The sequence below is a fragment of the Eubalaena glacialis genome, chromosome 2, assembly GCF_028564815.1.
Source record: "Eubalaena glacialis isolate mEubGla1 chromosome 2, mEubGla1.1.hap2.+ XY, whole genome shotgun sequence".
Classification (NCBI taxonomy): domain Eukaryota; kingdom Metazoa; phylum Chordata; class Mammalia; order Artiodactyla; family Balaenidae; genus Eubalaena; species Eubalaena glacialis.
Window position 1 is genome coordinate 83,082,074 of NC_083717.1, and position 27,732 is coordinate 83,109,805.

Below are 27,732 nucleotides of genomic sequence, written 5' to 3' on the forward strand. Positions count from 1 at the left end.
AAAGGTTTTTACCCCTACCACCCTGTTACAATCATTATTATCTTAGAGCACCTCTTTCTAGACTTTTTTCCAAAGGCTCCTTTTTACAAAGTGGTTGTTGAGATGCACATGTTGCCGCCTAGCCTTTTAGACTTTTTTTTTTAATCCTTAAAAGGGTGCCATATGCTGGACTTTCTGTCACTTGTGTACCACTCTTACTAGAGAGGGTGGGAGGGGAGGAGGGATGCTTCAGCACTGCTGACTGACTCCATCCATCCACCTCTACTGCAGAGGGAGTGGGAGAGGTGGGTGGGGGAAGGGAGGAAGGTGGGAAACAGCAGAAGGGCTCTGAAACAGACTTTGAGTGACTCAGAGCAGCCTTTCTCCCTTAAAAGGCAGGAAATTAATCCGCCTGACTGTGTGGGTTGGGGTTTGGGGTGGAGACACAGTCTCTCCAGGTACGTAGGCCCCTGGTGTAAATGTCTATGCTCATGGAGGGACCACATTTAGTTATGAGACTGGTTTTAGCTTCTTGGTTGCCTTTCTCTCTCCAGAGCGCACAGTAGGTGGGCGGTGGAGCCAGGCAGGCGGGCTGTGCGGTGGAGGAAGCCTGTGAAGGGAACGCTGACTTGGGTGATACACTGAGTCTCTACCCCCCGCCCCGCCGCAGCCCTCTGCTCTGTTATCTAATTCACCCACACAGCGTGTATGGGCGTTTAGTCAGAAAAATTAGAAGCACAAATGTGCTTAGGAGTCTTAAAAGGCCCCAAACCGCCGACTTTGCCTTTGATCACGGCCTCTCAGCCCCACGCAGCGTGAATGTGGAAATCTTCCATCAGATCAAGTGAAGCAAGCGGCTGTGTCACTTTAGTTACTCAGACCTTGCTGGTGCCCCTAAGTGGCATCCACCTCACTCACCAGATCTGGCTCCAGATGGCTTGAGTGATTAAAAAAAATCAAGCTTGCGGTAGAGGCTGCAGATTCTCCATCCCTGAGGATGTGGGGGGGACCCACGTGCTGAAGGAAGTCGGCTCAGCCATCCTCCTCCACTGCCAGCGGGAGCCTGGGGGCCCAGACAACCCTTACACCACGTTCCGGGTAGATGACTGCGCCGCAGCGACCGGGGCTTACGTGGGTTTATCTCTGATGGGTTTGTGTTGCAAACAGATGGCATCATAGCCCCTCCCCACACCCCCTACTGGGGCTGCAGAGCGATTGCAGTGAAAGTGGCCGTGTGGTCTGTGGCATCGCCCAGAGCTCACCCTCCACAGGGAGTGCTCTTTGTTTCCGGAACAGCTGCCCACGGGGGTCCCCACCATCATAGGTACGAGTCCCATGTTGTTTTGCAGGGCAGGTGGGGGTGAGGCTGTGATGTCCATGAGCACCTGGGGGAGTCAGACTGATGTCAGGCCCACACAGTCCCCCTCCACAGCTTCCACACAAGGAGGGGGGCGAAGAGTGGGGGGGTGCTCATACATGGTCCTGCAGGGAATGTGGACTCAAAGGCGAACGGTAGGGAGGACAGGCTGGGGAGGTGGGGTGGGAGGAGGGGGAGGAGAAGGACCATTAGTTACTGTCAGGCATCTGAAGGTAATTTCAGCTTTACCTTATCCCTGTATAACTTACTGACATTTGGGGTACGATGGTGATGACAGTTTACCAACAGTTTGTGCTTGGTTTATAATTGGCATAAAAGAAGTGTCTGAGTGTTGCTTTCTGTCATTGTATCTACACAAGGGATGCAAGGTTGAGAACTGAGGCTTGCATCAGGCTGGAAAGTGCTGTCACCACCTACTCCCATTTCTTCAAGGATGGGTTGGAGGGTCTTGATTGTCCAGGTACTTGCTCTGGCTTTCCACTTGGCACTGCCCAGCTGGACTTGGCTTTCCATGAGGTTCTCAGCAGTTACGTGTTAGGGCTTGCTGACAATTTTTGAACTGTTTACTCTTTTTTGTTTTTCTTCAAGTGTAGTTGATATACAATACTATATAAGTTACAGGTGTACAATATAGTGACTCACAAGTTTTAAAGGTTATGTACTCCATTTATAGTTATTATAAAACATTGGCTATATTCCCTGTGTTGTACAATATATCCTTGTAGCTTATGTTATACGTAACAATTTGTACCTGTTCATCCCCTACCCCTATATTGCCCCTCCCCACCTTCCATCTCCCCAGTGGTGACCTCTAGTTTGTTCAACTGTTTACTCATTTCCCTCCAGGATGGGAAGGTGATCGTGTGGGATTCCTTCACTACTAACAAGGTAAGGCATTGTCCCTGGTGGATTGAGTCACTTCGGAACCCCAGCCCTGTCCTCGTCCTCTCCAAGCACCCCACTACTGGTCACCCTGCCCTTCAGGAGCCTATTTGGGGGTGCAAACCCCATGAAAGCCCACCCGTGTTCGGATGGTTCAGCAGCCCACTGTAGCGTTCATTCCTCTCTTGAGCCGAACCCCTCGCCCAGAGAAGAGCATGCAGGGCTAACACAGAGGGTGCTGACACGGAAACAGGAAAGGGCATGGCCCCGAAACTTGTCACATTTACACATGCTACTACTGCATTTAGGATTTGTCTTCTGGCTGATGATAAGAGGTACCCAACCCCCAGTTTCCTCTCCCCTCTCTGTCTTCGACTAGACTCCATAGCACGTGGACTTGAGCAAACAGTGGGTGAGGAGCTGAGACTTCAGTGGGATTAAACTCTCTTCACAGGGATGCTGTGGAGTCTCAGCCCCTTGCAAGTCTGGCATACGCGTGTACTGCTCCAAATGAGACCTAAGTTTAGACTTCTAATGAAACAGAAAGGCCAGAATCTATGTGTAGGTGCGCTTGCATGCCTGCATCGTGTTGGCATTTGCAGTAACAAGTACTGTATATTAAATGTGGACTCCAGTGTTTACTTAGAAAGAAAGTCTTCCTTTTCACTGTATAAAAAAGGAACCTATATCTGTCTCAAATTGGACAGCGTCCTTATTCCGCATTATTGAACGTGTTCAGTAAATGTCATGATAGGCAGTTGTTACACAACCTGCTCAAGGGGGCCCAGAACCATCTTGTAGAGCAGAGTCCGGAATGGTGAGGCCCCTGGGGAATAATAAAAATGACAATGTAACAATTTGCAGAGGGCTTTCCTATACATCACTCTGCCTCTCCAGAACTCCTCAGCATCTTCAGGGGTGGGGGAAGGGGGCTGCTTGTGTCTATGCCTTAGCATGGCATAGAGCACACGCCGCCTGATGTCTGGGGAGCCATGGGGTTGCCACTTGTGGTCCCTGGCAGGGCCATAGTTATCACTTGTCAGCAAAGGGGCCGGGATGCCCTGTGCTGAGAGTGGCCACTCATTCGTAGAAGTAGGTTATTCATGGTGTCTGAAGGGCTACTACTCCGTGAGTGACAAAGAACTTTGACAGGCAGTATCAAGGCCCATGTCTCCCCACAAAAACACAGAGAATCATAACAGGCAAGAAGACCAGCACTTGAATGTACTTTACAAACCATTTAGTCCCATCCTCTCCCTTCCCAGACGGCGAAGGAGAATGAGGTAAGACAATGGCCAGCCTGTGCGAGGCTGCACATCTCGCCAGTGTTAGAACCAGGTCCAGGGCCCATGGCTCCCATGGACATAGGGCCACAGACTCAGAAGTTTTTGAATCATGCCTTAGTTGCTTATATGCGTGCAGGAGAATACGGGTGACTCAGACCCCAGCCAGGAGCCGAGGATTTACACCTCCTCTGAATGCTTCCATTTTACAGGTTTCCTTTCCTCCCAGAGCACAACTCTAATCCCCCTCCCCAAGCCCACCCCCATTCCTACCGGCCCAGGAATGGTTTAAGACCCACAGAGGACAGAGGCTCTTGTATACTCACTCACAGGTAAACAAACTTGTAACATACATGTAAAAAGTCATTCAAGAACACGTTTTTAAAATAGAGGGAATCTGAGTAAATAAGGTGAAGTATAGACGTATGTGAAATGAAATTGAGACAGACCTTTCAAAGAAAATGAGCCCAAATATTCATTCAGAACAACAGGGGGAGTATAACAGTAAGAAAGAAGTAAGACGTTAAGGATATTTTTTTGCTAGTTGAGATTTTTAACTTTTAGAATGTATGACATAAAGTTTGGTTGATTATAGAGGATCTGAGTCTCCTCATCAGTCTCAGCCCAAACCACTGACCTTTGAAGCTAGAAAGTAATTTGGTAGACACTTCAGTGATTTTACTTGGTAAAAACTGACGTTTGTGTAGAAGCGCCCTTGTTCATTGCTTGCATGGTGTGTGCTGTGTTGCAGGAGCACGCGGTCACAATGCCCTGCACGTGGGTGATGGCGTGTGCGTATGCCCCCTCAGGATGTGCCATTGCGTGCGGGTAAGTATGGGTGACACAGCAGCGTTTCACATGTCCTGTTGGCCATAAAATACTGTTCTATGACCTCTCTCCTGGAGGTCAGGTTAATATCTTTAGTCTCTACTTCCTTCAGAGGTGAGAACTCACAGGATGCATCCCAAAACCTCCATCACAAATCACAGTGTTAGACTGTCCAGTGGCCAAAACCCCAGGCAGAGACACTCCCAACAGGCAGGACATTCCAGGGCCTTAGAGATCACCTCCCAGTAGCGAAGGGCAAAGGCCAGACCTTCCATTAAGTAAGGTTAATTCTTCAGTACTCAGTAAGAATGATAAATACTCTACATTTTAAAAAACCCTCAGGTAATATGTTTTTAATTGGGCATTAATTCTAGCAAATGCAACGAGTTGGATGGGTTATATAAATTTCTCAATATTTGCTATTGAGATATCAGATGTCTAGCACCAAATTACAAAAAGAATACATTGGGTATATCCTTCTGTGATATATGATGAATATAATAATATAGCACACAATGTCTTCAACAGTAGTTCAGAAAATGATTCTGTAGGCGATTTCTTATTTTAACCCTCACTACATGAAACCCAGTGGAAGGATTTCCAGGAGGACAGGGGGACAGTCAGGGGTGAGAATAATTTTACAAGGCCCAGGTAGACAGCTTTTTTGGTGACACCCGGTGCAGAGAGAGTACAGAGTGGAGGAATGGCTGGTGCCTTAATCTCTGTCATCTCTGTTTCCTGGGTCCTGGCATGTGGTAGATGGTCCAGGCCTGCATTGGCTGTCTCACAGGCTGATATAAAAACCAAAGTAGAAGAAGTTCAAGGTGTGAATATTTGGGAAAGCACTTTTTAAAATATTGGGGGTCCCATGGATGAGGAGAGAGCAGAAAAACTAAACTGAGAAAGACTGAGTCCTCATCTTAGATAAAAGCACCATCTGCCCTGCTCAGACCATGCTGCGATTCGTTTGAGTTTCCAGTGATAATCTATCATAGTGTTTCCCAGCTATGGCTTTGTGACATCCCTGTAACTCCATTATCACACAGATCCACCCATGTCGTATTCTCTAAATGTCGTTATAGGTGACAACAGGGTGTTTTTCTCTTCATCTGCCTGACTACTGGGTCTATCTCTCAGTTGGTTCCAAACTTGAAAGCTAAGACTCCACCAGTATTTACACAATTCCCTTCTCAAAAAAATGTGTCAGTTGATTTTATATACATATATGTGTATTTTTTATTTGAAGCCATATCACCAAGAAGCCTTCATTCAGGTATTGTACACTTGCTATGAGCACCTGTGTGCAAGGCACTGGACTGGGTGTCCTAGGGAAATTCAAAGATGAATAAAACATAGTACCTGCCTCCAAGCAAGAATATAAAAATAACAATAATGACCACTTACTGAGCCTCTATCATGCGTCAAGGGCCATTCTGAACTCTATATTATCTTCACAGCAGCCCCTTGTGATAGGTGGGTGGGATCCACTCCATTTTATAGTTAAGAACACTGAGGCTTAGAGAGGCTAAAAAACATAACGAAGATCACAAAATGAGTTAGGTACTAAAGCAGAGATGCAATACCAAATGCATCACATTGCAAAACCTTTCTGCTTCTCATAACAATGCAAATAAACCCAAGTGTGAGTGAGTATCCCGACAGAGCTACAGAAATTACTCTGAAGCTTCAGAATAGGAGAACATGTTTCACCTTGAGAGTCAGGGAAGCCCATAGTCTGAAGCATGCTGGTTCATCGTCACAGCCAAGTGCAAATCATTCTCACTCACACCATCTATAAACATGCTTGCCAAAGCTACTTACTGGTAAGAGACTACCCAAGTCTACACCTGCACCTCCAAGCAGTTGGAAAGGCAAAAGGGTCCCCTAGGTTCCCCAGGGCCTCAGAAGGGAGTGCCCCTCCTTAATGTCATTCCCCGCTAAATGGAAGCAGAGCTCCTTGGAGTAAGACTGATTGTAGGTCTAGGGCAGGAAAAGAGTAAAGTGAGCCTAGGATATTTTCTTGTTCCAGAAAGCAAGGGAACACTCAAGTCATATTAATGGAATCTTATCAAACAGAAACAGGAGCCACTTGAAGGGCCCCCCACCAACTTTCCAAATTGGGATAATTTTAGCATCACATGGAATAATGATAGTAATGGATCATAACCCAGTTGAAGAGAAAAAAGAATCCATGGGTGTGCAGTGATACTGGGAGGAGGAGGGATTGGATTTGTCTTTACCGAAAAATATCAGCTAATAAATGCAGAAGGAATTATCAAATTAGAGGATCACCATTTTGTACCATAAAGTAATATTTTATTCAATCAAGGATAATCATGCTAAAGCCATTGTATGATGGTTGTTGGGAACAGGATATTAACATGACCTAAAGGTGTCACACCACAGATTATTATTACAGACATACCTTGGAAATATTGCAGGTTTGGTTCCAGACCATTGCAATAGAGCAAATATCACAATGAAGTGAGTCACACGAATTTTTTGGTTTCCCAGTGCGTATAAAAGTCACGTTTACACTATACTATAGTCTAAGTGTGCAATAGCATTATGTCTAAAAAAAATATGTATATACCTTAATTAAAAAAGGCTTTATTGCTAAAAAAACACTAACCATCAACTGAGCCTTCAATGAGTCTTAATCTTTTTGCTGGTGGAGGGTCTTGCCTCAGTGTTGATGGCTGCTGACTGAGCAGGATGGTGGTTGCTGAAGGCTGGGGTGCCTGTGGATATTTCTTAAAGTAAGACAGCAGTGAAGTTTGTTGTATCGATTGAGTCTTCCTTTCACAAACAATTTCTCTGTCACGTGCAGTGCTGTTTGATAGCATTATAGCCACAGTAGAACTTCTTTCAAAATTGGAGTCTATCCTCGCAAAACTTGCCACTGCTTTATCAACTAAGTCTATTAATATTCTAAATCCTTTGTTGTCATTTCAGCCACCTTCACGGAGTAGATTCCATCTTAGGAAACCACTTTCATTGCTCATCCGTAAGAAGCAACTCCTCATTCCTTCAAGTTTTATCATGAGATTGCAGCAATTCAATTGCATCTTCAAGCTCCACTTCTCATTCTAGTTCTCTTGCTATTTTCACCATATCTGCAGTTACTTCCTCCACTGAAGTCTTGAACCCCTTACTGAAGTCTTAAACCCTTCAAAGTCATCCACGAGGGTTGAAATCAGCTTCTTCCAAACTCATATTAATGTTGATATTTTGACCTCTTCCCATGAATCACAAATGGTCTTAATGGCATCTAGAATGGGGAATCCTTTCCAAAGGTTTTCAACTTACTCTGCCCAGATCCATCAGAGGAATCCTATCTATGGCAGTTATAGCCTTACGAAATGTATTTCTTAAGGAATGACTTGAAAATCAGAATTTCTCCTTGAACCGTAGGCTGCAGAATGGATGTTGTGTTAACAGGCATGAGAACAGCATGAATCTTGTGTACATCTCCATTAGAGCTCTTGGGTGACTGGGTGCATTGTCCATAAGCAGTAATATTTTGAAAGGAATCTTTTTTTCTGAGGAGTAGTTCTCAAAAGTGGGATTAAAATACTCAGTAAACCATGTTGTAAACAGATGTATTGTCACCCAGGATTTATTGTTCCACTTATAAAGCACAGGCAGAGTAGATTTAGCATAATTCTTAAGGGTCCTAAGGTTTGAAGAATGGTAAATGAGCATTGGCTTCAACTTAAAGTCACCAGCTGCATTGACCCCTAACAAGAGAGTCAGCCTGCCTTTTGAAGCTTTGAAGCCAGACGTTGACTTTTCCTCTCTAGCTATGAAAGTCCTAGATAGCATTTTCTTCCAATATAAGGCTCATTTGTCTACATTAAAAATCTGTTGTTTAGTGTACCACCTTCATTAATTATCTTAGCTAGATCTTCAGGATAACTTGCTGCAGCTTCTACATCAGCCCTTGCTGCTTCACCTTGCACTCATGTTATGGACAACAGCTTCTTTTCTTAAACCTCATGAACCACCTCTACTAGCTTCAGACTTTTCTTCTGCAGCTTCCTCACCTCTCTCAGCCTTCACAGAACTGAAGAGAGTCAGGGCCTTGCTCTGGATTAGGCTTTGGCTTAAGGGGATGTTGTGGCTGGTTTGATCTATCCAGACCACTAACACTTTCTTCCTTTCAGCAGTGAGGCTGTTCTGCTTTCTTATTCATGTGTTCCCTGGAGCGGCAATTTTAATTTCCTTCAAGAACTTTTCCTTTGCTTTCACAGCCTGGCTGTTTGGCACAAGAGGCCTAGCTTTCAGCCTGTCTTGGCTTTCAACATGCCTTCCTCACTAAGCTTAATCATTTCTGGCTTTTTATTTAAAGTGAGAGGCATGCAGCTCTTCCTTTCACTTGAACGCTTGGATGCTATTGTGGGGTTATTAATTGGCCTAATTTCAATATTGTTGTGCCTTAGGGAACAGGGAGGCCTGGGGAGAGGGAGAGAGATAGAAGAATGGCCGGTCAGTTGGAGCAGTCAGAACACACACAGCATTTATCGATTAAGTTAACCATCTTATATGGGCACGGTTCATGGCGCCTCAAAACCATTACAATAGTAACAGCAAAGATTACTGATCACAGATCACCATAACAAATATAACAATAATGAAAAAGTTTGAAATATTGTGAGAATTACCAAAATGTGACACAGAGTGAGCAAATGCTGTTGGAAAAATGACACCAATAGACTTGCTTGATGCCAGGTTGCCACAAGTGTTCAATTTGTAAAAATGCAATAAAGCAAAGCACAATAAAACAAAATATGCTTGTAATTACAAGCAAATCACCCTTACCATGGAGAGATCTGGTGGTCCCCACTTTGACCAAGTAATCAAAGTTGGCATCACCAATCTTGAGACAAGAGGCATTGCAAGCCTCCTAAAGTGAAGCAGTAAGAAAGAAATACACAATATCACCTTTATATATCACATTTATATTATTGCTAAAAATGTTATACTTGAGGGACCTCCCTGGTGGCGCAGTGGTTAAGAATCCGCCTACCAATGCATGGGACACGGGTTTGAACCCTGGTCCGGGAAGATCCCACATGCCGCGGAGCAGCTAAGCCCGTGTGCCACAACTACTGAGCCTGTGCTCTAGAGCCTGCGAGCCACAACTGAAGCCCGTGTGCCACAACTGAAGCCTGTGTGCCACAACTACTGAAGCCCATACACCTAGAGCCCGTGCTCTGCAACGAAGAGAAGCCACTGCAATGAGAAGCCCACGCACCGCAACAAAGAGTAGCCCCCGCTCGCCGCAACTGGAGAGAGCCCGCGCACAGCGATGAAGACCCAACGCAACCAAAAATAAGTAAAATAAAATAAATTTATAAAAAAATGTTATACTTAAATATAACCATTAAGAAACAGCATGACAAATCCAGACTGTGTGACATTCTATAGGACAACTGACCTAAGTTCTCTCATTATAAACAACCAAAAAAAAGTGTCTGTTCTCCATTAAAAGTTCTAAAAAAGATATAAAAACAGAATGTAATGTGTGGCTCTAAATGGGCCCTGGATCCTGGAGATAGTTGGGAAAGATTGAATATGGATGGCTTATTAAACGGTGTTATGGAATTTTTGTTTTCGCAGATGTGATAATGAGTTAGTGATTATAGAATATGTTCTTATTTTTAGGAGATGTAAATTTGCAAATTGAAGTATTTAGATGTAATGTGTCATGTCTGCCACTTGTATTCAAATGGTTCAGAATTTGCTCCCAAAAATATGGCAAAATGTTAAGTTAGTGAACGTATGTGAAGAGATCTGGGTGTTCACTGTACTATTTTCTCTTTCAATTTTACTGTACATTTGAAAATCTTCAAAGTAAAAGCTGCGGGAAAGGTTACAACATATGATACTGCCAAAGGAAAACAATTTGAAAAGTTTGTGTGAATGAGAAAGCATACACATATTCTACTGCCCTATATTAACATTTGACACTTCTGTCTTTCCATGCTAGTGGTTTGGATAATAAGTGTTCTGTGTATCCACTGACGTTTGACAAAAATGAAAACATGGCTGCCAAAAAGAAGTCTGTTGCTATGCACACCAACTACCTGTCGGCCTGCAGCTTTACCAACTCTGACATGCAGGTAAATAAGGGGACGCATGATGACGGGCCAGCCTGCTGGGGAGCGGGGTTGGTCGTGGAGAACTAAAGCGGAGTTGCAGGCGAGGAAGCTGTTCTGGTGTCCCTCTTCACAGGAGGGTGTGTGCACTCCAGCTGGCTCTAAGGGGAAGCTCCTGTTGTTTTTCATATATATGTGTATATGTGTGTATTTGTATATATGTTTATATGTGTGTGTATGTGTATATGTTTATAAGTGTGTGTATGTGTATATATGTGTTTATATATGTGTATATATGTGTATATATGTGTGTATATGTGTATATGTGTGTATATGTGTTTATATATTTGTATATATGTGTGTATATGTGTATGTATGTGTATATATGTATGTGTATATGTGTGTATATGTGTTTATATATGTGTATATGTATGTGTATATATGTGTGTATGTGTATATGTGTGTATATGTGTATATATGTGTATGTGTATATATGTGTCTATATATGTGTATATGTGTGTGTGTATATGTGTATGTATGTGTATATATGTGTGTATGTGTATATGTGTGTATATGTGTATATATGTGTATATATGTGTGTGTGTGTATATGTGTGTATACCTGTATATATGTTTATGTGTATATATGTGTGTGTTTGTGTGTATGTGTATATATGTGGTTTTTTTTTTTTTTTGGGGGGGCGTGCCACTCAGCTTCTGGGATCTCAATTCCCCTACCAGGGATTGCACCCAGGCCACGGCGGTGAAAGGGCCGAATCCTAACCACTAGACCACCAGGGAATTCCTGGTTATATTATTATTTTTAATGCAATCAGAAACGGGGAAAGTCAGGGCTGCTGAGTGTTGGTAGAGATGAGATGAACTCCATGCCATATTGAACTTCCTCCTCTCATTGACTTGCTGGGGGTGGGAGTGGGTCAAGGAACCTTCTGGGGTGGTGGAGATTCCTATCGGGGTCAGAGAGGTGGGTCCAAGGTGCTTCCGTATGTAAAACTTCACAGGGTGCTGACTTCCAGAGTTGCGCACGTGACACACCTCATCGTACCTATTTTACACTCCCGTTTTAACACATTCGAAAAGAAAAAGCATCAGAAAGTAAATCTGTGCCCTACTTTGAACAAGCCACAAAGTGGAGACAATCCAACTTCAACGCTTTGGCCACGTTTTCTCTCACAAGTCCTAAAGCATCCTATCGTGTCTCTGTCACATCTCTCCAGAAAACCTGCACAGATGCCACCACCCACATTGCCAGATACCAGGGGTGACTGAGTAGCAGGGGAGGCTGGGAGCTCAGAGCAGGAGTGGGGGGTCGTAAACGTGCTGCAGGGGCCACCCTGGAGGACGAGTGTGTTGCCATTGAGGTGGAGGGGAGCACTGTAGGAGGCAGGTGGCCCAAGAGGTGGGCAGGGCCCCATCACAGGGTGCGATGAGTGGCGGGGCTGACCCTACAAACGGCAGGGAGCCATTGCTGGGGCCGGGGCAGATTGGGTTTGTTTGAAGGAGGAGACTGAGTCAGATTAAAGGCCACTCTGGCTTCAGCTGACTGATGTCAGTGGCAGGGGCGGGGGGGTCGGGCAAGGATAGCGGCAAGGAGACCCGGGGATGGGCAATTGTCTCACTGCTGACTGGAGGGCTGTTCGGACTTAGAGGGCAGCGTTTACACCTGTTATTTGCAACCAGGAGTCTTGCAGGCCTGTGCAATAGAGAGTGCTGTTGCCCTGGCTGCTGCAGTGGCCAGATCGGATGTCTCTGGGCCTGAGGGGCAGCCAAAGCAACAGAGGATGTTTAGTCTCCTGTTCTGGATGGTGAATCCTAAACAAGGTTTTATTATTCTCTGTGTTTTGTTTTTCTCACTTGCAAGTGAGGATGGTAGTAAATTCCTCCCTCATGAGGTTTTCTGAGGATTAAATGAGATGATTCATCTCAAATACTTAGTAAATATCAATAAACATTAGCTCTTATTGTTTGGTTATTTATATTAACACAAAGCTTCATGGGTGATTCAGATGCATAGCCTAGTTTGGGTAACACTGAACTCATGAACTAAGCTTCCTTCCAGCTCTGGGATCTAAGATGAAAAACAAAAACCTCAAGAAGCTGGTATAAGACCTACAGATTCTCTACATTCCAGAATAAATGAATGACAATGAGTTAGAGGATCTGTTTAGTGCATTTATCATAATGAATGTTTGGTTTATAAAATTTATTTTTACTTACATTGTAATGAAGATCACAAATATTTAAAATATTTTTTAAATATTATGAATTTACTGTTAACTTTTAAAAACTATTCATTTCTTTGACTGAAGAGTATGGTATGGAAAATTCCCATTAAAGAGCTAGACCGAGGGAATCATTTCAGGCAGTCATTTGTTTGGACCTGTTGTCCCAAAAAAGATTGGCAATTACTGGCCCCTTTGCAAATGTTAGGACAGGAGTGGGGTGGAACAGCCACTAGTGGGTGTGGCCAGCAGAGACTGGAGGGAATTGTAGCACATCACAAAATACAAGTTCTCAGATTAAGACACGGTCCAAGTCTTGTGTGTTCCTAAGCGGCTTTTACCAGCCTGAGTCGTCTTGTCAGATGTACACAGGCCTCTTGAGGGAAGTTGAGGCCAGAGGGAGTCCCATGGGCAGCTGCATGGGCTTTGCAGCCTGGAGAGTCTCCAAATTTGAGAGCTGCCTGCAAGTAGGGGCTTTGAGGAGGGCCTTGGGGCCCACACCCAAGAAGCCTGAGAACTCCGGAACTCAGCCAGCTCTTTCTCCATGGAGGGGCCTCTCCTGGCTGCAAGAAGATCCTAGGCCTCCCAGACTGCTGGCAGGAACCCACTCCAAGACGGTGTGGCCAGCAGGTGCAAGGCCAGGGTGGGAATGGATTCTTTCCTTGTAATATGTCCCCTCCCTGCAAGAAAAAGAAGATTCTTTTACAAGTGCTAGGCCTAGCGTGCGAGAGGGAAGGGAAGAGAGGGGGAAGGAGGGAGAGGATGAGAGGAGACCACCAGCACGTGGAAACTAGAGGTGCAGCACAGTCAGTGGGTACACTGAATGCTGGCAGTCCTTTAAGGCCTACTTCCTGTTTTCTTTCCTCAGCCATCAGTAATCTCCACCCACAGAGGGCTCTCTTGTGGGCACTCACACTGCAAGAGCCCCTTCCCACACTGTCTTATCACCTCGTCCAGCCCCTGTGAGCAGCAGGAAGGTGGGGCGTAGGGAGACTCTGCTTGCCAGGGCTTAACCCTTGGGGGTCCCCCATGGCTGTTCAGAACCATGCTGGCTCCAGGGCTCTGCGATACCATCAGCTGGGTCTTTGAGGCCTTGAGCCCTGGATCCCCACTGCCTTTCTCCCAATTGCACCAGAGCCCGAGCCTCACACACACTGGCAGCAACAAAATTTAAAACCCTAGTTCTGGCCGCCATGCCTTTCCCCAGGCACCCCAGTGTTCTTCTTCATGCATGGGCCAGCCTTTGTACTTGAAACTATCCAGAGTCTGCTTGAGGGACAGCTGCACTGACCTCAGACAGATTTTCCTAAAATATACCCTTGATTTGGTCATTCTGCTCAGAAGCTTTCCACAGGTCCCTCTTGCCTACAGGCTAAAGTCCTCACTCTGTACCCAGGCACACCTTTCATTCACTGCACAGGTGCGCCTTCACCTCAGCTCGCTCTGCCCTCCTCCCTTCCTTAGTGAGTGGCCAGCTCTCACTCCTCCTCTGAGGTCAGCTCACATGTTGCCAAAGTGGTTTTGGTGTCCCTCTCACAGACCTACCTGTATCTCAGCACTTCTCACTCTATCGTAAGTGATCATTGTCTTGTCTGCCAAGACCATCGGAAACACCTGCCACCCAGCAATGCTAAGTTTATTAGACCTACTGCAGCAAGAGAGAACCCCAACTTGACAGAATCGCTATACCGTCTCAAAATGAAGAAACTGGGGAAGGGTCCTTAGAGGGTTTCAGGGTCCAGGGTGAGTGGTCCAACCTCGCCATGGCTGCAGACCCTGAATTGTAATTCTCTGCTGATCCTGAATAAACCCATCTTTGCTGGAGAAATACCTGGCAGTCTATTTGTTTCAGGTCAACAGCTTGCTCACCAGGACTTGCTTTAAGACCCTTACCTCGCTGGGCTTACCAACCCTAAGCTATTATGTCACAACTAGTTTTCCACCTCAAAAGACCCACCTTAAAATGGGAGGGCACATACCTTGGCAGCGGTCGTGGAGGAAACCGGCGAGGCTTCCGAAAAGAGCTGGTGAGCAAGCTGCTGCCCCTGCACTTTTTTTGCCTGCAACCATAGCGAGTGGACCATGGCGAGGCATGTGCAAGTCCCCACACAGCAAGGCAAGGAGAACCCTTTTACAGAGTGGAAAAGGAAGTTGGGAGGATTAAAGAGAGTCCATGGCTTTTCTTTTTTTTTTTTTTTAATTTATTTATTTTATTTATTTATTTTTGGCTGCGTTGGGTCTTCGTTGCTGCACGTGGGCTTTCTAGTTGTGGCGAGTGGGGGCTACTCTTCGTTGTGGTGCGTGGGCTTCTCATTGCGGTGGCTTCTCTTGTTGCAGAGCACGGGCTCTAGGCTCACGGGCTCAGTAGTTGTGACTTGCAGGCTCTAGAGCACAGGCTTAGTAGTTGTGGTGCACGGGCTTAGTTGCTCCGCAGCATGTGGGATCTTCCTGGACCAGGGTTCGAACCCGTGTCCCCTGCATTGGCAGGTGGATTCTTAACCACTGCGCCACCAGGGAAGCCCGAGTCCATGGCTTTTCATTGGCTGAATCCTTCCCAGGAAAGAAGAGAAGTCTGTCTTCTTCCTTTTGGTCTCTATCATCACAGGACATGAGAGCTCCCCCTTCCGGTCTCCCACTGTATTTAATTGAGGTTTCTGTTTCATTAATTTTTTACAAAGCTATTAGTCTTGATAAGTAAGCTTAGTTGGTTCACAGTTTTATCTTGCAGGAGCAGGTATTTGCTGGAGCGGCCAGCTAGGTTATTTTTACTTGGTTTCTCAGTATTGTCTAACGCAGCACCGGGAAGTGTGCCTGGCCCTGGAATTGATTAACGTGGGGACAGGGAGTTTGGTGGGTTTCAGTCCTTCCTGCCAATCCTGTTGACCAAGCTCCAGGAGAGCAGAGACCAAGACACAGTCTTTCTGCAAACCCTGACGCCTAGCGGAGGGCCTGGACGTGGTCAGCACACGGCAGATGCCGGTTGGCCCTGTGTGTCTGTCAGCACCACTCAGTGGCCCAGGGAGCCTCTGGGGGATACAGCTACAGGAGAATGTGTTTAGCAAAATCCTGCTCCAGGTGGGTCCCGGCAAGCAGGGTCAGCATCACCTGGGAGTTTGTGGGAAAGACAGAATCTCAGGCCCCACCCCAGGCTCTCTATTAGCAGCTGAGTGTGGGGTTGCACATTCATGTCTGGGAAGCACAACGCTGGGCTTGGCTGCTTGTGGGAGCCGCTTGAGGTTCTGTTAAGCAAACGTTCACAGAGCACTTCCTACGTGGCAGGCAGGTACAGAGCCCCGCAGGTACCGCAGGGAGACCTCCGGATTTCATACTCTGCAGGAAGACAGGCACATAAACAGCTCAAGGACAGCGAGGGTGTCAAAAATGAACTGTTTCTTTCTCAGTACCAGAGAAAGAGTTCTGTGCTTGAGTCCAGATTTAGCAGGTGTGGGGGGGTGTGTGTGTGTGTAAGGAGCCTCCTCTTCCCCGTGGAACTGTAAGCATCTGCTTGGCTTCCCCTGACAGGGACATTAATGACAGCCACACCCTTCCTGTCCTTTCCTGCGGCAGATCCTGACAGCGAGTGGCGACGGCACGTGTGCCCTGTGGGACGTGGAGAGCGGGCAGCTGCTGCAGAGCTTCCATGGGCACGGGGCCGACGTGCTCTGCTTGGACCTGGCTCCCTCAGAAACCGGGAACACCTTCGTGTCTGGGGTAAAGAACCAAGGAAGATCTCTGGGGGGTCCTTTGTCCACTAGGGAGGCTCATGGTGGCACTTCCTGTTAATTTGTGGGACTAGACTGGACACTTCCCTGGATGGGGCTGAGATTCCTTAAATAAGTAGCAGAGAGTTAGCATCTGAGAGCTTTAGAGACAGTCACTAGGCACCAGGAGACTCAGGTGGCAGGGGTGGCGAGGCATCGCTGTGGTGTGATCAGAGCTTTGACGCTGGTGGGACACTCTCCCGCCCCACCCCTGCCAGTCACCAGCCCCTCCCACTCTCAGGCACAGGGAACAGTGTATCTGAAGGCTAAGAGTCGGACAGGCAGGCCACCATGGCAGAGGAGCACCAGATGAGGAGCCAGGACACCTGGGACCCACGTTTGCTACCTGACTCTACATTTCATCCTCTGTAAATTGGGCATAAGGCATGATAGCATTTGCCCCCCACCTTCCCCAGGATATTATGAGCAGTATCGGGAAGAGTTTACAGTGTGTTATGCAGAGAGGCAAGTATTTCTATGGACACCTGGGAATAAGAATGGAGAACTGAGGTGGCTGGCCTGACCCCTGGGTCCTGTCTCGTCTCGCTCAGGAGACAGTGATGAGAGAGGACAGAGATGCAAACACTATCTAATGATGTTTGCTCCGAGCTGCCCACATCTTAGTCCTGGGCCTCAGGTGAGGGCTGTGAGGCCTCTAGTTGGCAGGGACCCTGATTTTCTTCTTGGGTATTTGGCCCTATCTGTGTACATTTCATTCTTGTGTCTTTGTATAACTGTATTTATCCCTACTCAACTACACTGTTTTTTCAAATTGTTGATATCATTGTAGATTGTATTGTCTCTTTCAGAGTATTAAACTCCATCTGATTTAGGGTCCTGTAACGATTTGAAGACACTCTGATTCCTTAGTCCACATTCTCAGTAAAGATGCTTGGAGTGCTGAACTCCCACAGCAGGTCTTTCTGAGACATCAGTTATGGCACCTCATCCACCCTTTCCTCTGAGTTGAAACCAACAACTTGGACACTAATTTTAACCCATTACTCCTTCTGTTTGACCTTTCAGAGTCCAATTATACTGCTCATGCTTGATCACAGAAAGCTCTGCGGGAATTTATCAAAATGCTCCCGGAAGCAGGATAGTATGAGAAAGCCTGGTGTTTATGATTCTCTGGGTCATGGTAGCAACCCAGAGAAGGTTCACTTTACAGGTGTTGAGGCAGAAGCCCAGGGAGGTGACTTGCCTGAGCCACCCACCTGACTGCGGGCAACACCCTGACTAGGCTGCTGGGGTGCACCTGGCTCAGGGGCACCTGGCTCTCCACCTGTGCTCAGGCTGCCCCACACACCTGAGACAAAGCTGGGAGGTCCCACCACACCCACTGTCCACCTGCCCTCCTCCCCTCTGGGCTTATAGAGGCAGAGATAAAGAGGAGGGGGAAAGAGAGGGAAAAGTGAAGAGAGATGCCGAGGAGGAAGGGGAGAAGGAGGCTCTGGAGAGTTTGCAGCCCCTCAGAAAGGTGGGAGAGAAGAAAACATGCTTAAAAGGGGGCTGGGTGCCTTCCCTTGCTCGTCACCCTGACCCCAAGACCTCGCTTTGGCTGTGTGAGGGCTTATCAGGTGAGGAAAGTGGCCTTAGGTAAAGCTAGTGCCAGAAAAGCATATTGTCAGCCATTTACTAATGGGAACTAAAAGGTCTCTGGGACATAACCAGAACTCATGCCTGTCTGTAGACATTCCTTGCATTGTACATAACTGTGGGTAACTTTCTGTTTGTAGGGATGTGACAAGAAAGCCATGGTGTGGGACATGCGCTCTGGACAGTGCGTGCAGGCCTTTGAAACACACGAATCAGACATCAACAGTGTCCGGTCAGTGAGTAGAATATGCACGTTGCTCCTCTGTCCTCCAGTGTTCCCCGGCCTGGGCTAGTGCTTAGCCTCTAGGCTCAATTTACTTGGCTGAGAGAGGCTTTTCCAGCAATAATGGCTGATTTGTGGTGGAACTGAACAGCACTCCAGATTTCTTGGAGAATTTTAATATAATTGCACTAGGGGCAATGGATATTATCCTGTCTAGGTCAAGTCAGTGTTTCTCATTCATTCATTCAACAAATGTTTATTAAGTCCTTATCTGCTAGACATTATTCCAGAAACTGGGAATACTGTTTTGAACAAGACAACATCTCTACTGTCCTACAGAAGACAAAGCACAGATAAATGTGCTATTTAAGTACTGCTAAGTGCTAAGAAAAAGTAAAACAGGGAACTGTGATAAGATGGGTTATTTCTTTGAATAGTCAGGCCTCTCTGAGAAATTGATGTTTAAATTGAGACCAGGATAATGAAGGAGCCAGGCTTGCAAAGAGCTGGGGGGAAGATCAGGGAGGTGAGATGTTCAGGGACCTAACAAAAGGCCAGGTGACCACTAGCGAGTCCTGAGTTGGGGAGGTGGCTAACATGATCCATGTTTTGCCTTTAAAAGATCACTCTGGGGACTTCCCTGGTGGCATAGTGGTTAAGAATCCGCCTGCCAATGCAGGGGACACGGGTTCGAGCCCTGGTCTGGGAAGATCCCACATGCCGCGGAGCAACTAAGCCCGTGCGCCACAACTACTGAGCCTGCGCTCTAGAGCCCGCGAGCCACAACTACTGAGCCCGTGCGCCTAGAGCCCGTGCTCTGCAACAAGAGAAGCCACTGCAATGAGAAGCCCGAGCACCACAATGAAGAGTAGCCCCCGCTCACCGCAACTAGAGAAAGCCCACGCACAGCAACGAAGACTCAACACATCCAAAAATAAATAAAAAATTCAAAAAAAAAAAAAAAAGATCACTCTGGATGCTGTATGGAGAATAGATTGTAGGGGAACAAGAATGGAAGTATGACGGCCAGTTAGAAGGTTGTTGTGTGAGTTTTAGAATGAAATGATGGTGGCTGAAACTAAAGAAGACACACAGGGAGGATAGAAATGTCTAGAATTGGGAAGGATTTGAGATTTTACCCTAGCTGCAGGCTATGAAGTAAGGCTGCCACAGATTCATGGATGCTGCTAGAAGGCATGAGACTCCTGGGTTAGAGATGAAGGATAGTTGGTTACTCATAGTGATGGCAGTAGCTGGTGTATCAGCATTTTTGTGCTGGTTACCTAAGCCCCAATTCTACAGGGTCACATGAAAAGGGCCAAATGACACCTGCCCATGCAAAGGGCTGCATTATAGGAGAAGAACCCTGAGCTCAGGGAACCTGAATCTTTTATAAGGGGCAGTAAGCACTGATCCATTTGCTAAGACAGGGAGGGTTGCAGGCAGTGCAGGGAGAAGGCAGTGGTTGCACATGGATTCTGGAGCTCTGTCTTGGGCTAGCTAAGTCTGAGATGCTGTTATACAACCAAGTGGGAATGTCAAGTAGGTAGCAGGAGCTGTGAACCGGATTCCAAGAGAGAGGTCAGTACTTGACATATAAATTTAGAAGCTGGCACTGTCAGGACAGCATTTAAAGTATAATCACTAAAGAATCTTTATCCTTAGAGGATAGCGCTAGACTTATTCCCCTTAAAAGCCAGAACACAGGGCTTCCCTGGTGGTGCAGTGGTTAAGAATCCGCCTGCCAATTCAGGGGACACGGGTTTGAGCCCTGGTCCGGGAAGATCCCACAGGCCGTGGAGCAACTAAGCCCGTGCACCACAACTACTGAGCCTGCGCTCTAGAGCCCGTGAGCCACAACTACTGAGCCTGTGTGCCACAACTACTGAAGCCTGCACACCTAGAGCCCGTGCTCTGCAACAAGAGAAGCCACCGCAATGAGAAGCCCGTGCAACGCAACCAGAGAAAAGCCCGTGTGCAGCAATGAAGACCCAACATAGCCAAAAATAAATAAATAAATAAATAAATATAATAATTTTTAAAAAGCCAGAATAAGAATACTTAATTACCTTAGTGGTAGAAATATTAATGAGAATTTTCTAACTCTTTGACCTCAAATGTAGGAAAGGAAAACAGGGAAAAAAAACTATCATCTTTTGCAAATGTGCAGTAATTACCCAGAAAATCCAAGGAAGTCAATTGAGAAATTACTACAGATAGTAAATGAGGTTTTTAAGATACAGGATAGACTATAAAGCCACAAAAATAAATTAAATCCCTATATATTCATGAAATAACAGCTTAAACATGCACATTCTCTCACCCATGCTGTTCCCTCTACCCAGAACCCTCTTCTTCTAATATCCACCAGGTCTCTACTTAGGCTGCCCTCTCTCCAGAAGGCCTGATTACTTTTCTTTTTAGATATTTATTTATTTTGGCTCTGCCAGGTCTTAGTTGCAGCACGCAGGATCTTTATGTTGCGGCGTGCGGCATGCACGCGGGATCTAGTTCCCTGACCAGGGATCGAACCTGGGCCCCCTGCACTGGGAGCGTGGAGTCTTACCCACTGGACCACCAGGGAAGTCCCTGAAGGCCTGATTAGAGGAGAGGATGACTATAACAGTAATAATCATTATTTATTGCATGCTTTTTATTTGGCACCATGCCACATTCTTTGTATACTATATATACTGTCTTATTCAGTCTTTACAGCAGGATATGTGCATTATCTTCCTCACTTTTCAGATGAAGAAACTGAGGCTGGGCCAGGTGAAGGCACTTGCCAGAAGTATCCCATGTAGTGAGTGGTCAGTGCAGACAGCTGCCCGTGGCTCTTTATATCTGATTGCAGTGTCTGTGTTTATAACCACTGTCTTATCCCTTCGCTCTGGCCAAGTCTTGGGAATGGGGTATATGATCAAGGGGAAGCAAGGATACAGGGGACCTGCCTGTGTTTGGTGTCTGGTACAGATATACATATTATCTCATTTACTCCTCGCCAATACTCTGCAAGGCCAGTGTCACTGTCCCCTGTTTACAGAGAAGAAAATTAGGTAGGTCAATGGGACCTTCCAGATGAGCCTCCCTGTCTGGCCTCTGTAATGAGTGGTCCGTGTATCCCTAGAAGTCTGAGGGACCAGCATGGGACAGCCTTCGCAAATGGTTCTGATGGGCACCCAGGATTGGGAATCACCACTCTAAGTGCTTTCTCCCCCACTTTCTCTCTGCAGATACTACCCGAGCGGAGATGCCTTTGCTTCGGGATCAGATGATGCTACGGTATGTTTCTAAGTTATTGAGAGCTTTTCCTATCCAAAAGAGAGATATGCTGACCTAGTTTTAGTTTTCAAAAATAACCTTTTTCCTGATTACAGAACTGATGTGACTTCAGTAAAGAAAACTTGGGGGAAAACACTAAATTATGTTAATCATTATACCCAAGAAAAATCACAGTTTGGTGAATTCCCTTCTGTCTTTTTAGTTTTTAAACAAAATGCTTTATAATTTGCTTTTTTCACTTAGCAATAGATTGTGAACATTTTCCCATGCCGATACATATTTTTCTCCCACATTATATTTTCTTAATGATTGAATAGTTTTCCATGTTATGGATATGCCATCATTTACTTAACCAATCTTCAAGTTTTGGGTCATTAGGTTTTTCCCAAGGTTTTTTTTCCTGTTAAAAACACTGCTATAAGCAAATATTTTTGGTACCTCTCTTATCATTTCCTTAGAATTAATTCTCAGACATGAACTTGTTGAGTTAAAAATCAGCCTAGTTTTAAGGCTTTTGATACTAATTGTCAAATTATGTTGACCTGTATTTCAGGAGAAAAAAAATATCTTGCTGTGCCCTCAAAATAGCAAATATCTTATTAAATAATGAATTGCACTCTAATTTGCTATCATGGAAGAAATTACAGGGGAATAGATTGAGGGTTTGATAATAATGAAAATTTAAAACTTCTATATTTCAAAAAATATTTAACAAAATTTAAGGGCATACATTTGGGAAAATTCAAGAGCTGTCAAAACTTCCCTACCCTTTGATCCAGCCATGCTATTTCTTGGGAACAATTCTATTCTAAGGATTCTATGTTTTAGCTATTCTAAGGAAAACATCAGAGATGCATATAAAGATTTTTATAGAAGAAGGATCATGGCTTCCCCATAATTTTATTTGTAAAAGAGAAAAATCAGACATAATCAAACACCTAGCAGGGTATGGCTAAGTAGATTCTGATATATCCACATGAGGAATATAACAACCATATTACTCCTGTTTTTTTTAAGATTAGTTAATGATATGAGAAAATGCTCATAACATAATGCTAATAGAAGCAATAATGAAACATCCACCCCCATTTAAATCCACACATAAAATAGATTAAGACTGAAGGAAATAGTCCAGATGTTAGTAAATACCTCTAGGATTGGGGGTGACTTTTGTTTCCTTCTTTATGCATTTCTGAGTTTTCCTGAATTTTCTGCAGTGAACACATATTCTTTGTCAGAAAAAAAAAGAGGGCTTTCATTTTTGTTTTTGTACCTAAAGAAATCTGTATTTGCTGTTTCTTTGACTCTCCAGTAATCCATGGAGATTAATAGGAATCGGGATTGAGGGAGAAAATACTAGGAGAGAAAACGAAAGAGGTTTTTCCCTTATCCCTCAAACTACACAAGCCACTGGCACCTGCCTGTAGCTCTGTGGCCATCGATGCACCAAACAGGATCCAGAAACAAGTGCCTCTTTGTCTTCTTTGTCACCCCAGTGTCGCCTCTACGACCTCCGGGCAGACAGGGAGGTTGCCATCTATTCCAAAGAGAGTATCATCTTTGGAGCTTCCAGCGTGGACTTCTCCCTCAGTGGTAAGATTTTATTTCAGAAACTTTCCCGGGACTGTAAAACAGGACTTCAATGAAACCCAGCTCTGCCAAGCTTCCCCTCCTAGCTAAACTTCCTATGGGCCCCTGTGCTAAAGAGTCTACTTTTGCACCAGTTTTCCCCCACTGCATTTTTGACAGCCCGCTTTGCCCTGCCTGAAGCAGCTTCCCCAGCCCAGTTCACTCCACGGGAAATGAAGGCTGGGCCCACCTAATGCTCTTCTTCAAAACAATGATGTATCAAAACTCCATCTGCAGTGCCTTTAGGCATTTCCTCTCCAGCCTTCCATTTTCCCTTCACACCTGAAAAGGGACCTTTTTTTTCAGAGGTTGGGGGGAGTGAAGCAAGAGTCCCTTTCTCAATGCCCTGAAGCTCATGGCACCTCTGCCCTCACAGCTGGGAAGCCTGCCTTTGAAAGTTAAGGCAGCACTCTGTATGCTGGGTCACTGGACCATTCAGTTTTCCCAGACACCCCCCAGTTGTGTAGCTGTGCCTTTGTGCATGCATGCTGCTACTGGAACGTCTTTTCCCTTCCTTCTCTGCATTGCAAACTCCTATTCAGCCCTCAAAGGCCAGCTCAAATGTTGCTTTCCCTGTAGTGCCCTTTATTTTTTTTTAATTTTAATTTAATTTAATTTTTATTTATTTATTTATTTTTTGTTGCGTTGGGTCTTCGTTGCTGTGCGCAGGCTTTCTCTAGTTGCGTCGAGCAGGGGCTACTCTTCATTGCGGTGCGCGGGCTTCTCATTGCGGTGGCTTCTCTTGTTGTGGAGCACGGGCTCTAGGTGCGCGGGCTTCAGTAGTTGTGGCACACGGGCTCAGTAGTCGTGGCTTGCGGGCTCTAGAGCGCAGGCTCAGTAGTTGTGGCACATGGGCTTAGTTGCTCCGCGGCATGTGGGATCTTCCCGGACCAGGGCTCGAACCCGTGTCCCCTGCATTGGCGGGCGGATTCTTAACCACTGCACCACCAGGGAAGTCCCCTGTAGTGCCCTTCTTGATCCCCCTTCCTCTGTGATCACATAACACTTCACACATAGCTGAGCACTTCCATGACAGCCCTTACCACAGGGTGCTGCAATGATTTATGAGTCAGCCTGCCCACCACCACCCTCCACACGGGCCAGCAACTGTGCTTTCTCCTCTTTGAATCCCCAGGGCAAAGCACAGTGCCTGGCACATAATGGGCACTAAATCACTGTTTATTGAATGAATGAATGAATGAATGAATGAATGAGCGAGTGCATGAATGAGAGTCATGAAAAGAAAAACAAGAAGGAAGGAACTGGTTTAATAACCCATCATATCCTCCTGCTTTAAGGTCGCCTATTGTTTGCTGGATACAACGATTATACCATCAACGTCTGGGATGTCCTCAAGGGATCCCGAGTCTCCATCTTGTTTGGACATGAAAACCGTGTTAGTACTCTACGAGTTTCCCCTGATGGGACTGCCTTTTGCTCAGGATCATGGGATCATACCCTCAGAGTAAGAGAGAAGTTTTTCTACTTTCCTCTGTGTGTGAGAGCAGGAGTGATTGGCCTTCCTGAAAGCAGAGAGGTCAGAGTAAGCTAGGATGGGCCTGGGCAGCCAAAATAGAGCTCTACTTTCAATTCTATAGCCACAGAGAAATGATTTGCCTGGGGAGGTAGTGAGTTCCCCATCAATGCAGCTATTCAAGCATAGATACCCTAAAAGTCTGATTCTGGCCTTTGACAAGTCAGATTGCCAGTCTCACCTCCCAGTAGTGCTGGGTTCTTATTCTTTGGTCACAGACCCCTGTGAAGCCCACACAGGGGCTTCAGGAGACCTATGAAGCCCCTGCAATTATATGCTAAATTGTGTGTGTGTGTGTCCGTGCACGTGCGCATTTTTCCAGGAAAAGTGTCCTCATGGCTTTTATTATATTCTCAAAGAGCTCCATGACTTTGTCAGATGTTGGCTCCCTAGAAATGCCACCAAAATAACCTGTTCATCAAGCAAAGCTTACCTCACTGTGGAAGATCACAAACTTGACAGTCTTATTAGCACTTCAGAAGGGGAGAGCAAAGGCAGGTATTTATGAGGTTTGGGGAGTCTGGTTGAAGGCAAGTCTTTTGATGGAGGGACTTAATTAGGATTGGACAAATTTGTGGCGTAGTTTAAGATTGTTGGACACAGGGTGGGGGGAGGGAGAGAATTTCGAAGACCGTCTTGAAAAGTAGCCTGTCATTTGATGCTGTGTACTGTCATGAGAAGTGTGTGTCTTTTCTAAAGAGGGTAATTGAGTAGTCTAGTCTTACGGTAAATAGATAAAAGGATTTTTGCAAAGTTCCTGAAACAAACAGTAAAGTTATCTGTGACTTCATCATCCTGGGTAAGAGTTTGCTAAATTAATAAACCCATGTCAGTGTACCCAGTGAGCTGAATGGGTACAGAGGGTTCTGGTTTTCAATCTAAGAGTTACCTTCCCTAGCAAGAAGGCCACAGATGCCCTTCAGATGATTAACTAAGGGAGAGGGGGAGCCAGGGCCAAAGAAGCACCTTTGAGTTGCTAGGAGTAAAGTGTTATCTTTCTAAGACATGTGAATGCTCTATTTTGGATGTAGTGTGTATGTTTGTGTATAGTAGACTTTGATTTTATCTCTTTAAACTCAGGTTTTACAAGTCATTAACTGAAAACAGACTAAAAATTATCTGTTTGTGTCTTTGCAGGTCTGGGCTTAATCATAATGCACACATAGGTACCTGAGAATAGAATTTGAAATCGTCACATGTAAATAGATCTTGCTTCTAGAGGATCTGAGAGTTTATTGCAACTTAGCTTAAGGGAGCAGCTCCATGACTGAAAGTTCAGCAAGCATCTCCAATATTACTGTTAAAACCACCACCCTGGAAAGATCCCAGTATGAGCCTTCAGCACTATGAGAACACCTTCAAGTACAGTGTTTTTCATTTCAAACACTTTTTAAAATGTATCTGTTTTTAAGGTTATTCTAAACTATCGTCTCAACTCATTCTATCCCCAGTACAGTTCAGCATATAATATATTCCGTACTGTTTCCTTGAATCAAATTTATTTTTCGGAGCACTTTAAAAGCTGATTTTTCTCAGTGTACACTGTGACTTTTGGAACCTTCCCCTGGAAGTGCTGACTTTAATGGACTGTGTGAGAAGGACAGTGTTAATTGGTCTTTGATAGAAGAAAATGCCAATTCCAAATGTAATTAGACAGAATCAATTTTTTAAAAGTGTGTTTATATGGTGAAAGTATCCTTTTCAGCCTTGCGTCCTATTGTATTTTTTCGGATAAAACATTTTCATATGTGTAAACAGTTATAAATGAAGCAGAGATATCATAAAATAGAAGGTTTGATGTGTGAATCTTGTGATGGTGGGATATATCACTGCATCATGTGGACAGGACGTTTTCTTTCATTAGAGGGAAAAGCTGAGTGCTGTTTGTGACACAGATGCTTCTCAGAGCAACCAAAACCTTTCTGTGTGGGAACACAAGACAGTAAACTCATTTAAAAACCTGTTTGTAGTGTTAGACGTATTAGGATTAGTAGCATCTACTCAGGCTAAAATGAATCTTGTCCATATCACTTATACTCATCTTTATTGCATTGCAAGTGTAATTACATATACAAATTAATTGATAGGTCTCGAATGATAATGTCTTTGTTTCACTTATATTGAGGAAAAATAACATAAAATATATCTTGTCTTTATTTGAAATTCAGCAGTTCCTTCTGGAAGATACCAAGTGCTTTAGTTACAGGATCCCTTATTTTCTGTTCTGTTTTGTTTTAGGGTGTAGAGGCTTATTCTTTGTTTTAGAAAACTCCTCATTCATAAAGATGGCATGCATCACTTAGGGAAATAAAAGGTCATCTCAGACCAAAACGGTTCCTGGGTGAGGCTTGCCCTGTGGGTGGTCTGGGGTCTGGCAGGCCAGGTTCTCGTGGTGCCCGAGGGCTGTGTGTGCTGAGTCCCCTGGATCCTCGGTCCCTTCTCTTGGCCCTGCTCCAGCCTGGCCCTTTTCCTAATGGTAGTTCTGGCTTTGCAGGCCCAGCCACAGGCTCTGCTGCTTGAAGTTGCCCTTCCAGGGCTGGAGCCATCTGACAGGCCTGGACCCAGTGCTCCTGTAAACCTCAGGGGGCGTGCCAGGCCCACCTGCAAAACAACTTGTTCAGGTATCAAGATGGGCCCAGTCAGTCAAAAATCACCCAAGCCAGCTTTTCCATCAACTCTTTTTAAATAAACATAATGATTATATGCAATCATTTGCCAAGAAAACATTTACCAAGGGTTTTACTACACAACAGGCCCTGGAGTAGAGAGAGAAAATATGAAAGGCTCCTGCTCACCCCCCTACCCCCTCACTCCCCCTCCTCCCGCATCCCCCCAACCTCCACCCCGCCCTACCCACCTTGAGAGCCCAGAGGGAAGGGGGGAGGGAGCATGGTCCAGAGGGACAACTTTTCAGCCACCTTCTCCCTCTAGTAGATTCCAGTCTGGGCAGGGGCTCAGGGAAAGGGGCACAGGGTCTACCCAGCTCCTGCCAACTGCTGAAGGGCTGGCCT

The 27,732-nt window shown here is 45.5% G+C and overlaps 1 protein-coding gene across 1 annotated transcript in view; it reads left to right on the forward strand.

Moving 5' to 3' along the window:
* GNB5 (G protein subunit beta 5) overlaps positions 1–26,778 on the forward strand; it is a 41,237-nt gene extending 14,459 nt beyond the window's left edge. Inside the window, exons 3-11 of the mRNA XM_061182110.1 lie at positions 2,204–2,245; positions 4,274–4,350; positions 10,343–10,475; positions 16,261–16,404; positions 18,194–18,285; positions 21,510–21,558; positions 23,055–23,151; positions 24,486–24,652; positions 25,859–26,778. Of these exons, the coding sequence (XP_061038093.1) occupies positions 2,204–2,245; positions 4,274–4,350; positions 10,343–10,475; positions 16,261–16,404; positions 18,194–18,285; positions 21,510–21,558; positions 23,055–23,151; positions 24,486–24,652; positions 25,859–25,870 (813 nt within the window). The 3' untranslated portion in view covers positions 25,871–26,778. The remainder of the gene's footprint in view (positions 1–2,203; positions 2,246–4,273; positions 4,351–10,342; positions 10,476–16,260; positions 16,405–18,193; positions 18,286–21,509; positions 21,559–23,054; positions 23,152–24,485; positions 24,653–25,858) is intronic.
* Positions 26,779–27,732: the final 954 nt, after the last annotated feature.